Here is a 13036-nt window from a genome sequence, read left to right as displayed (position 1 = left end):
TAACTATAAACATGAGAAAATATGTGTGGTTTCATTTTGTGCCTTTTAACACAATTATCTAGACAAAATATCAATGATTGTGTTAGATCATTTATGTATCCACAAACACAATTAAAAGAAAAATATGAATTTCAAATCTAAATAGCTACATTCTTTAGGGGTCTACTGAGGAGGATCACATTAATGTTATTAATTTTCAAATGAAGAGAATATAGAGACATCTTAATCAATGTAGAAGAGAGAATCCTGTCCCCTCCATTTATTTGTTTCATATACATCAATATTTCTTCAGTTGTAATACAAAAAAAAAAAAAAGTTAAAGACAAGTTATACAAACAGGAAACCTTCTCAACTAGCACTTTCATCAGTCCTCAACGCATTCTTAAAGCAACACCTTATTTTAGGTAACCTGTGCTACCCCATTGCTTAAAAACCAATTAGCCGATTGCATCCACATTCCACTTCTGAAGTAGTATGCTGAATCATATGAAGGGGAAAAACCAACAGGTGCACCCATGATAGACTCCTGCTGTCCTGGGTAATGTGAACATGGTTCCGAAGGGTTTTAAAAACTCACAAAAAACATTTCTGTAGGCATTTAATCCACAAAGAAATCCTTTAGGAGAGCATGATCCCAGTCAAAACTCATTGCTTTAACAATCAAAAATGTAAACCGTCCATTCTTGATCCAAACCCCCAGCTTTTTACGTCCAATATTCCACCAAACGCTGTGGCTATGTGCGATGCTGGCTGACTGGGATAGAGTTCCATCTTGAATGAAATGTTCAAAGTTTATTTAGAACAGCATGTGGTTGTATTCTATGAGGCTGATGACTGTAGCTTGTTGTTATGAGACCTAGAGAATACAGAGAGAATGAGGTTAAGAGCCCTTTGGTTTTATTGAATATTCACAAATAAAACGAGACAAGTGGAAAATTAAATCTGCAGCATGGAAACATAAAATAGCCTCAGGGGTTAAAGGAATGGCAGCCATGTTGGTGTAATACACCGGGAATGACTTTCAGTCGTTTAAATTGGTGCTGGTGTCAGATTCAATTTAGAAGAGATGAAAAACAAAACAAAAAACATACCATTTAAACTTGTTTTGAAAGCATGGTCCTTTATTTCAACTTCCTAATAAAAGGATTTAAAACTCTTTATTTCACTTTATTTTCAAGCCATCTGAAACCGTGTAGATTCTGCTCAACATTTGCACATATGCATTCTGCAAAAACTACGCATACATCAGCAAATTCATTAGTCCTCTCAATGAAAACCTGGACAGATCAGCGAACCAGCTGAAACAAACATGTTGATAAGCACATTACAATAAAACTGAACAGAAGTCTTAAAATGTCTTTAATCAGCCAATCCATGAGATAAATATGATCATGCATCCATAAACATCATAAATAACATCATGTGACCAGCAAACGTAATGGGGGAGAAAAAAAACAAATACAAAAAAAAAAAAAAAACAGGTTCAAATATGCCCAGACAGCATTTCCCTTGATTTGTGTGTTCACAGTGCTTCAACATGGCTGCCGCTCTCTGATTGTCAAAGGCTTCACTGGAGTTTTGGCTTTTTTGACAAGTTTTTCATTCTCCAAACAGTTTTCACTTAAATGTACACCGGTTTCCGCTGTTAATAAAACAGCAAGTTCCATGATTCTCTAATAAAGAATGACTCCGCCCCTTCAGCCACTATGACTTATGACATCACAATCTGCAAGAAAGGACAATGGGTTGTATGAATGACATGCATGAAGAAGCACAAACACAAAAAGTTATGTTATCAGCATACTGTAGTTGAAATAAGGACAGAAATAAGAGGATGAAATGCGAGACAAAGAATTCAGAGGTTAGATGTTGACTACAGCCTCTGAATTAAAAACATATTCAAAGCAGAATCATTCATAGAGTGAAAAACAAAGTGAACAAAGACAAGACAAGCAGGCACAAGACAAAACTGGATGTATGGAAGCCAATGCAATGGAAAAGATGAAAGAAAATTGTGAAATTAACACTAGCGCAAACTACACACTACACTACAGTGACAAATTTAGTATGGAAAAACTAATAGTATGGCAAGAAGACACCTAAGAACATTCTTTTACCTGTAGTAAAACCGCTGTAACACACAGCCGTTTGTGGCTTAAACCAATAATCGGTTTGACCAATTTGACCGATATTCACAATTTTGATTTGGTAAACAGTTCTTCACATCATTTGATTGGTCAATGTAACACATTTAATGTGTTGTTTGGATAATTATTCAAAATATGTAGCTTAATTAAAACAAAGATGAACATAGGAAATATTATTTTGCATATTATGCTCCTACAGTAATTATAGTATAGATACCGATAGCATATTATTCAGAATGATATCTTCAGATGCCGATAGTTTGATCGTCTTAAAGATTTTTTTTTTTTTTTTTTAAGTGTTAATGCGTTGTCGTCGCATTAACTTCGACAGCCCTAAATTCAACACAATAGAGATTTTCTTCACACACAGTATTGAGCTGCAGTTTGACACATTTTTCCCAACCTCTTTTGATTGACAGGATATAATTGGCCCTGATCATCGGTTAAACAACCGGCCGATACATCGCTAAATTATAGTTTATAAATAATTTATTCGTTTGAAAAAGTAGGGGGGAAAACTATTAAAATCAGTTCAGCATAACAGTTATGAGACACCCAAACATTAGAATAATGGGTATTGGTCATAAAGTGATGTCGGTTTGCAACAACATGAGGGTGAGAGAATGACAAAATTTTAACAACATCCTATGCTGCTCTATTGTATGTGTGGGAGCAGACGTTACCTGCTTGCTTTGAAAGCTTTGAGTTTCTGTACAAAGAACGACTCCAGGAACTCAGCACACTGGTAAAAAGGCGAGTCGCTGGGATTGTAGTAGCGGCAATTGTCGAAGATTTTGGTCATGTCCGCTACGAACTCTGTGAGTTTGCTGTAAAAGCGTTTCTGTATCCTCTCCTCCATCGTAGAGAGGTCTGAAGATAACAGGAATACAAAGGGGAAAATAATAAAACCAATTACTTAAAAAAAGATATATGATTAAAAATAAATATATGATTAAAATAAAATTTTAATTGGTGCAAATTGTTCAAAATATTGTTTACAAGTCATCTATAAAATAATGTAATATAATACAGTACAATAACCTCTTTAAAATGTATAATATTCTCTATTACAAGGCAAAATTATTCTGGTCATACAAAAAAGCAGGAACAAAAACTCATACCCATCGGTTCCTTGATGATCCCATAATAATCTGGAGCATCATTCGGATCCACTGGTTCCAGGAATGGCCACGCCATCTTATGGGACTAACATAGAGGAAACATTTACAATGATTTTAAAATTTGTTCCTGTTCCCAATAACTTCCATTATAATTTTTGACCATACAATGGAAATACATTGGAAACCCCAGCCACAATAGCGTTGCATGACTGATGTATAGCTTTTATTAAATTTTTCATTCAAAATATTCAAAAACTGATATTCTGATTCTCAAATATATGAAAGTGAATGTGTTTCTTTGTTTAAACTCCTTCTTAATGATCACGTTAGTCGCGCCGCCATGTTAGTTTGTGCAGCAGTTCACAGAATCGTATCAGTCGGATTTACAAACCGTAAATTCATCAATCTCTCCCGAAATACACAAGTGACCGGTGTACTAGGGGAAGAAGAGAGCAAACTTTAAAATTACCTGCACAAAGTGTATCTGATATAAATAAAACAGGATGACAAATTATATTCAAAGAATTATTATTGCCTAGTGTGCAGGACTGAATTGATTTAGGTTTACTAGATTTTCAGAGGTTTATTATTTTGAAAATGTCTATTCTAGTGAGGACTTTAATTTTGAAAAGCAGTCACAGACAACCTCTTAGTCCAGGAAGCAGGAAGTAGTAGTACTGCAATAGTTCAGCAAAATGTGGTACCTATGTGACATCTTTGAGCATCACCTTTCTTTGCACCTGTTAGACGCAATGTCTGTAAGTACACAGTGTTAAATTTCTTGTGTGATACATTTGAGAAGGTTATTTGATATTAAGATGTATATTTTCTTAGTTTAATTATCCTTACGTTATTGTCAATCTGTAATTTTCCAATTTCATTTTTAGTGATTGTATCTTTTGTATATTTTTTACAGTTTCACAGTTGAATCATAAACTTCAGAAACAACTTGAGGTGTCCAGCGAGGTTTTTGAGTAATGGTGCGTTCACGTGCTATGGAAAATATGATATTTTCCACTTGTGAACTGGTATTTACCAGTGTGTTGCGTTCAAGTGCTTTTGTTGTCGTAATGTGGTAAAAAGATGGAGATCCAGACCTGTTATTTAGCTAAAACTATTTTAGTTTGCTTAAGTCATCTGCTACAGCAAGAAAATGATTTATCAAAACTCAAACGGTAAATAATATGCTGTATATTTTCTAGATCATGAATAGTACATATTTTTACCATTCACGACTCTCGCGTTGCTCTCCGCCATTTTGAAAAGGTCAAAGGTTATCTCATCTCGGCAACTCGTGCATCAAAATATTCTACGAGCTGCCCAGTGGAAAATACCACATGAGGGGGTGTTCATGTGCATTTTCCACGTCAGCTTTTGGTATTTACCATAATTACCATAGCACGTGAACGCACCATAACTCTTTACCTTACTGGATAGTTAGATGCCAGAGAAATCTAAAAAGGCCAGTACACCTAGTACTTATGTGTATTTAAATGTCTAAAACCTCAAATAAACATTACGTGTTTGAAAACACTGACTAGTTGTGATATATGACAAGCGCAGAGGGTGTCAGTCTCTGGCTCGGCGCCAGCCAAAAGCGCAAACGCACGTTTGAATTTAGCAGTTAATCACATGACGAACGTTCTAATCACACAGGTGTGATTGTACGCGTCAAAGGTGAAACCGATTACAACACAATCACTTGCTTTTGTGATGATTATCTAACCTAACCACAATTAGGGTTAAAATTGTGGAGAACAATGCATGTACCAATCATACAAATTTGGATTGTGTTCCATTCCAATCAAAACACCAGCTCTAAAATTCAAAACCGTATTTGTTTTCATACAAACCTGTAAGGAGCGCAGGATTCGCTTCAGCCCCTCATAGTCTTTATCTGTGAGTGGCGTCAGGACCGTCATGGCATCCTCCGTAGACTGGCACTGCGGGCACACATACTCGTCGATGTGTGTGGCTTCGCTCTGTAGGATGCCCACACAGCGCCCGTGGTACCAGTTCTGACAGCGATCACAACCGATGTAGAACCTAAAGAAGTAGAAGCAGGCACAATCATGTCAGAAAGCACGCTCCCACGTGTACCTTTCGAAATAAATGTGATGAAACTGCAGAAGCATGATTACTGCGACTCGTCGTATGGGGTTCTGCAGATGCAGTAGAGCTCCTCTGTGCTGCCCTCCTGAGCTCGTTTACATTCTGAACAGATGTAGTCATCCATCTTCTTGGCCTCTTTCTCGGTGATGCCCACACACTCGCCATGATACCAGTTAGAGCAGAGGTCACAACCAATGTAGAACCTGAGTCAAGAACATACCAACATTAGATTGGTACCACATCCCTTTGATTTTCATCTTTCAAAACCAGTTATATTTGTATGGCTTCAGTAGACAATTCTAACGTTATTTACATTTCTGAATTTTGCAAAATGCTTTTTTTTTTGTGTTCAACTGTCTACAGAAACTAATTAAAATTGAATTATCTTACATAGTAGTTGCAAAATATTAGGGCTGTAATCTCCCAGTCGACTAGTCGATTTATTGGTCGATACGTTCTGGCTCGACCAAAACTCTGATTGGTCGTTTTTCAGTTGGTGTTAATTTTATCAGGTGGAAAGCACTAATTGCTAATGGGGGTGTTTTCAGAGCACCCCTGTTTCACAGGTAACAGCCTGTCTTCAGAAAACCCCCCTTGTTTTCACTTTTTTTGGATTAGTCCAATCCAATGCCTAAACCTAATGCACAATTGCGCTGTGTCCACTGTTTGTATTTGTTTTGAGCCTATGCTTTATTTTTCAGTTATGCACTTTATTTAGTTTCTGCTCTCGTCTTGATCTGGTTTGATTAATAAATATATATATATTTTTTTATTAAAGTAAACGTGTCTTTTGTGTTAAAGAGTGAAAGCTTTTAAAAAGTTAATCTATTTGTGTCTCAGCCGCGAAGCTGAGCTCCTATGTTCAGCCTGAAATGATGGTGTCTGTCAGTTATTATAACATATGACAAAAACAATTGTCTAAATTATGTCGCATATTCCTCAACAGTTCTTGTGCTGATATCACTATGTTGACATAGTACTATTTTCGGAAATCATATGCTATGATATTGCGCAGGTGCACGTGATGCAACGCTGTCAGAGCCGACAGACTCGAGTGTGTCATTTCAGGTGCAAAATAATAAGGTCAAAAACGATTTAATACTGCAAATAGCCTACTAGTTTTTGTTTATTTATAATTAATTTAGGCGGACAAGGCTACCAAGTACTGCGCAGCTAATTAATCTAACAGGGTTTTTTTTCACCAAAAATCTCAGTGTAATTAAAGAAAACAAATAAATAAATGATTCCTAACAGATAAAAACACAACTGATAAATAGGTATATTTCTGCCTTTTATTATTGTATGTTTATATTTTTATGCCAAAATACTCTTAGTAGTGTAACTAAAGAAAACAAAATTAATAAATAATAATTACTAAAAGATAAAAAAAAACATGATAAAAAGGTGTATTGTTTTGTTTTAAAATCTTATTGTATGTTTGGTAACACTTTATTTTACATTGTCCTTGTTACACTTTACATGTACTTACCATAGTAATAACAGTAAATTATGCATAAATACATGCAACTAACCCTCAACCAAACCCTAATCCTACCCAGTACATGTTGTTAATTAATCTTACCCAGTACTTAAATAATTACATTGTAACAATGGCACATTAAAATAAACTGTAACCTTATGTTAATATTTTCATGTCAAAATACACATAATAATAGTGCAATTACAATAAATAGATAAATAACACATAAAAACAACTGGCAAATAGATGGGGTTCTTTTTAAAACATGTTTATAGTTTAAGCCAAAAATGTGAACTTCTAGTCTAAATGTCTCAACACCTGATGACCCCCTAAAATCAGAGGACAGTAAAAGTCTCATACTTAGACTCATCGTAGGGCGTCTTGCAGATGCAGTATAACTTGATGTCCCTCTTGTTGTCCTTTGAGGTAGTGGAGATCATCTTTTTGCGTTTGGACTTGGAGGCGGCGTCTCTCTCCTCGTCCCGCTTGCGTTTGTGTGCGGCGGAGGGTGAAGTGACCGTGGGCGCGTACGAGGAGAGACCGCTGTGCACGTGTGCGCTGACAGCCGCCGCAGCCTGAGCCGCCGCAGCCTGAGCTTTCTCCTTCTCTCGCCGGAGTTTAATGAGATCGCGCTTCAACTCCTCCTGCAATCAAAATAAATATGTAAACGCAGCTTCAGCCATCTATTTGGCAACACTGATGCGGTGAGACAGAGAGTGTGTGCGAGTAAAGCTGAGATGTGCGTGAGAAATGAAAGCACGCGTCTTCATTGACAGATTCTCACTGCTAAGTGCTGTCATAAACGCCACAAAACAGTCATTAGTAAGTGCATATGACCTTTCAAAAGTTTGTAGCCGGTAAGATTTTTTTCAAAGAAGTCTCTTTTGCTCACCAAAGCTGCATTTATTTGATCAAAAATACAGGAAAAACAGTAATGTTGTGGTATATTGTTACAATTTAAAATAACAGTTTTTTTTTTAATATACTTATATACTTATTTCTGTGATGCAAAGCTGAATTTTCAGCATCATTCCTCCTGTCTTCAGAAATCATTCTAATATGACGATTTGGTGCTCAAGAAACATTTCTGATTATTATCGATGTTGAAAACAGTTGTGCTGCTTAATATTTTTGGAAACAGTGAAATGTTATTGATTTTGTTTAAAAGAACAGCATTTATTTGAAGTAGAAATCATGTGTAACATAAAAGTCTTTACCGTCAGTTTTGATCAATTTATTCCATCCTTGGTCAAAAGTTAATTTCTTTAGAAAAAACCCTTGAAACCTCTACACACATCTCAAACTCTCATATCAGTGCAAAAGAGTAAAGTTTCCGCACTTCCTGTTCCTCTCACCTGCACTTGCAGCTGCAGTTCTTTATCGAGCAGTGCTCTTTTCTTCAGGATATCAGCCTTGAGCTGCTCTTTGTGTTTGAAGAGCAGAGCCGACAGCTTGCTGGCGTTCTGCTTGCTGCGCTTTTGCTCCACAGACTCCTCCCGTTTCCTCTTTTTGGCCGCCTGCCTCTCGTCCTTATCGATTTTATCCAGGATGAACTTCATCACCTGGTTACAAACAATCATTCTGCCCAGACAGACAAAAAAAACAAAACAAACAAAAGGATTTGGTTGATTAATGCAGTCTATTCTACTCCATAAGTACGGCTTCAGTGGCTTATGGTTTATCTGTGGTGCACATGTAACAAATATAATGAGACTGAATAACGCTTCATGTTTGTTGGAATTTAAAATCCCTAATGTCAGTAAAATTGTAATAACTTGGAAAGGAATAAATGGGGAAGAATGGAGATTGACAGTGTTTACCTCTGGTTCTCCTCTCTTTCAGCAGGAGTCATGGTTTTCTTCTGTTTTAACTGCTCTATGGCCACATTCTGCTTCTGAGCCACCTAAGCGAAAAAAGAGTGTGTTTAAGATTTGAAGAAAGTGAGATCATCCGCAGCGCATGAGCATGGTTGCCAGAATGCAAATATTAAGTAAAACACTGGGTTTTGTATTTTATTTGACAAAAAAGTTATTTTGTTTTTTTAACTACATTTTAGTCTCATTCTTTTTTCGATATTGCATGTTGATATAGTCACAGTAATCGTTTAATGACGTTGGTGTCGTCTCAGAAAAAGGTCGTCAGTGAACATTAACGAAATTAACGCTAGTCATTTTTAGTCATTACATTTTCAGGAAATATACTGAAAACTTTTTTCTTTAAATAATAATAATAATAATAGTGCACAAAAGAATTGTACACAATAAGAACATCTGTATTTAGTCATATTAGGGCTGTCAGTTAAACGCGTTATTAACGGCGTTAACGCAAACCCATTTTAACGGCGTCAATTTTTTTATCGCGCGATTAACAGTCTTTTTGGCCTAGAAAACTTTGTAGTTTTTTTCACATGCTTTTGCGACAGGACGCGGCACTGCGCTATGAAACCCATTCATTTCAATGGCTTCCACCGCGCGAGGACGTTTTGTTGCTTCGCCGACCAAAGCGCAAGCAGATCTAGCTAGACCGGAAACAAAACAACAGGCACGCCGCACACACTTGTTTGGGCTTGCGAGCCGGCCAAATACTAGGTTAACGTTACGTTCGAGCGCGAGACGCCGAAATGGATGCCAATAAGATTCTGAATGGAAAGTTTACTTTTAAAAAGTTGCCAAATGGTTCCATTGACAAGACCAAAGTGATCTGTGTGTTTTGTCGTTGTGAACTGAGCCATCGTCATCGCAGCGCGTCCAGTCTGAAATACCACTTGATGATGGCCAAACACACACACACACAGCTGATGCGAATTCTCCGCCCCCTCGTCAATATCAGGACCTCGTCAGTATTTCTTTCACCCTTTTATTGATGGACAGTGTTACATTGTGTGAGAGATTATTTGCTCCAAGTGAGAATGTTAGTGTGGAATTGAACACAGTATTGTCAATGTTGTTTTCAATAAAAAACATTTGCACAAAGCAAGCCGATTCACTTTTCCATGTTGATAAGAGCATTAAAATGAGAAAAAAATAATGGGACAAAAAGAAATCAAAAGACATTTAGAATAGATAAAAATGTGCGATTAATCGCGAGTTAACTATGACATTAATGCGATTAATCGCGATTAAATATTTTAATCGTTTGACAGCACCAATATATATATATATCCATAGTTTATTGTAATATTTATTACAATTTGTCCATTATATGTATGAACAATATTATGCATTATTTATAGGTACATATTCCCATATTTATGTTATTGAATTTAGTGTTGTTTTTTGTTGCTCGTTTTATTCCCTAAACTAAATTGTCCCTTGGGATCAATAAAGTTGTCTGAAATATTACATAAGATGAGACATTTTAAAGAAATGAAGTTAAACTTTCATTGCTACCAATAAGAATTAAAATCACAATAATAAAATTTGAATTTAAATATCAATCAACTAAGTTTTAATCAACTAAGGCTCATTTACACCTGCATAACAACGTAGTCTGACTTCATTCATGGGTAATCCCTCTAACCATAGTGAGAAATGATAGCAAATATCAAGCCAACTCACTCTCAAAATTTGGTTGCAAATTCTATAAATTTCTGACCAAAATCATAATTTTAACAGAACCATATTTAACACTCAAATCACAAACAACCGTATACGGCTGCAGTGCGAACTAAAGTAGCCTAAAGTTTACATAATACCCTATCTTTCTTAATGTCATATTTATCCAACTCAATGAAACTGTGGAACAACTTGAGTCATTAGTTTCCTGACCTGTTTCTGTATCAGGTCGCTCTGGCTGACGTGCTGTTGGGCCTGCTCTCTCTTCGCCTCCTGCTGTTTCTTCTTTTGCTGCTGCTGTTCGCAGAGCTGCTGGATCCGCTGGAGCTGCTCCTGCACGCTGGCCGTCTGGATGGTCACCAGATTCTGGATCTGGTGCGCTTGGACTTGCCCTCCGCCCTGCTGCTGGATCTGAATGGGCAGTTGCAGTTTGATCTGCTGGGGCATCCCGGCTGTGGTCCCGACCTGCTGGACCTGAGCTTGAATCTGGGCCGCTACCTGACTCTGGATGTGGGAGATGACCTGCTGCTGGAGCCCGGGGACGCTGAGGAGCTGCGGGGGGAGCTGGATCTGGGGCTGGACTTTGGTAACGGTGGTCTGGGTGACAGGGAGGGTGGTGATCTGCTGTGGAGGTGCGGTGGCTGTCACCTGTGCTATCTGAGGGACAGGGACAGGTACAGGTGTAGGGGGCGGGACTGATGTTTGAGGAAGGACCTGGGGCTGAGGTCGGAGCTGTACGGGCGGGTGGGGTTGTAGAGGTGGAGTCGGTTGGGGAACGATTGCGGCTGGGACCGGGGTGGGTATGTGCTGGACTGGCTGTGATGGAGGGAGAGATGATGTTGGAGGAAGTGTGGTTGGAGGTTGGGGCTGTGGAGCAAGACGAGTAACTAGAAAAAGAGAGAGAAAATATATTGGAACTTAAAACACTCAAAAGCATTCTGAGCAAAGCTGATCATAGAGACCCTTGGTGCCATTGGTTCTACGATCTACTTAGGTTTACAAAGTTTGTAAGAAACACAGCCCTAAACAGCTAAAATACACAAAACAATAAAAAAAAAAGGGTATTTGTGTTTTTCATGATACATGGTATTAGTTTTGCCATGATACAGGAACTTCGATACAACAGGGCCAGTGCTGTATTGTCACAAATTTTTTAACGATTTTATTTGGTCAGAAAACGGCAAGGAGACCTTTAAATGTCTGTGACAACAGGTTTACAAAAGCTTCTTATTACAAAACTGTGTGAAATGTTGTATAATCAGTCGACAAAAATTTTGGAAAGGCGTAAATGGAGCACAATGAACATGAAGAGTTGGGTACATTTAAAAAATGAAAGAGATTAAGAAGCGAGAGTAATAAATCACAGCTGGTAATACTGTTTCGATACTGCGGAAAATGAGTAATGAAACAGTTTCAAATATTCAGAATTTGACAAAACTAGTAGGCATCTAGGTAATCTGTGCAGGAAGTTCAAGTGTCATCAGAAAATTTAGTAAACTTTTTTGGAGGTTAAATCAACTTCTGCGTTTTGCTGGCTTAAGAAGATTTAACATTGCCAGACAAATTCCATACTGATGCTGTGTGAAAATAGAAAAGTGTCTAATAAAGTCTCACCTGGTTGAATGGGTGCTGGAGTTGTGCTGGTGACGGCAGCTGGTGCAGCTGTGGCTGGGACGCCTGATGAGGTCGTTATGGCGGTGACTGCGGGGGCAGACACTGGTGCAGGGGCCATGGGTGTGAACAAGAAACGCTGGACTTGGCCATTGGGCATGGCTGCCTGCATGAGCTGCTGACCGGGCCCTGGGATGACCGTCACCCCCTGAGGAATGACCTGCAGCTGGCCTGTGGTCTGACCTTGCCCTTGGATCACTACGGTCAACCCTTGGTTCCCTCCCTGAAGAGCAAAAGCAAAGTTTTGTTTCAGTCATAAGTAACAATCAATAACCTTGTCTTAAAAAAGGCAATAGCTAACAAGTGGCTAAATGCGACTACAGAAGTTTTCGGGGACATTAAACATCATTACAACTAACAGGTAAGGATCTACTTGAAGTCTGCAAGCTATTCTATTCTCAAACTTTCAAGGATTAAAAAAATAAATAAATAAATAAAGACTGAAAGAGATGTTGGAAGCTTAGTTTTGGTGATGTTGAAGTCACGCGACCGTGTTGTAGTTCTTTAATAGTCTACGTTTATTAACGCTTCAAAATTCCTAAAAGTTGTGTTCATTTGTGAAAATTATCATAATGAACAAAACATGTAGAAATCATAAACTTTTGTTTGGTCACAGAGCTTATTTTCTGCAATAATCCCAAAGCCAATGGGAAAAACCTATTGGGTTTTTGTCGATGGACCCAGGGTGATGCTGACTACATCACTGCAGCGCTTTATAATGTGCACAGTAGGGGTGTCACGATTCTCCAAATCTTCGATTCGATTTAATTTTCGGTTCCAAGGTCACGGTTCGATTCGATTCTTGATTTTGACTTTTTTTTTTTAAAGCACAGTTTGCAATGCCATTTTTAGACTAGACTTTTATGCAATATAATATCTGACCTTTGTTCGCAATGTACCACACTACATTGTCAAATTTAAAACATTAGTAACAACATAAAGTGCTAATAA

General features: G+C 37.8%; 1 protein-coding gene across 9 annotated transcripts in view; it reads right to left on the bottom strand.

Annotated features, from left to right (window-relative positions):
* Positions 1 to 226: 226 nt before the first annotated feature.
* Positions 227 to 13036, bottom strand: part of bptf (bromodomain PHD finger transcription factor) — a 34893-nt gene continuing 22083 nt past the window's right edge. For 8 of the 9 annotated variants that reach the window (XM_056240875.1, XM_056240878.1, XM_056240882.1 and 5 more), the window contains 10 exons: positions 12029 to 12308; positions 10628 to 11301; positions 8681 to 8763; positions 8216 to 8441; positions 7221 to 7504; positions 5410 to 5583; positions 5122 to 5314; positions 3269 to 3353; positions 2831 to 3017; positions 227 to 856 (listed from right to left, as the gene is read on the bottom strand). In XM_056240875.1, the coding sequence (XP_056096850.1) occupies positions 820 to 856; positions 2831 to 3017; positions 3269 to 3353; positions 5122 to 5314; positions 5410 to 5583; positions 7221 to 7504; positions 8216 to 8441; positions 8681 to 8763; positions 10628 to 11301; positions 12029 to 12308 (2223 nt within the window). In that variant the 3' untranslated portion in view covers positions 227 to 819. Of the gene's footprint in view, positions 1727 to 2830; positions 3018 to 3268; positions 3354 to 5121; positions 5315 to 5409; positions 5584 to 7220; positions 7505 to 8215; positions 8442 to 8680; positions 8764 to 10627; positions 11302 to 12028; positions 12309 to 13036 lie in introns of all 9 variants that reach the window. The other variant, XM_056240880.1, reaches the window with a different exon arrangement.

This window comes from Rhinichthys klamathensis, unplaced genomic scaffold, assembly GCF_029890125.1.
Source record: "Rhinichthys klamathensis goyatoka isolate OS25496 unplaced genomic scaffold, OSU_Roscu_1.1 h1tg000616l_1, whole genome shotgun sequence".
Lineage (NCBI taxonomy): Eukaryota > Metazoa > Chordata > Actinopteri > Cypriniformes > Leuciscidae > Rhinichthys > Rhinichthys klamathensis.
This window is presented reverse-complemented; position numbering and strand designations above follow the sequence as displayed.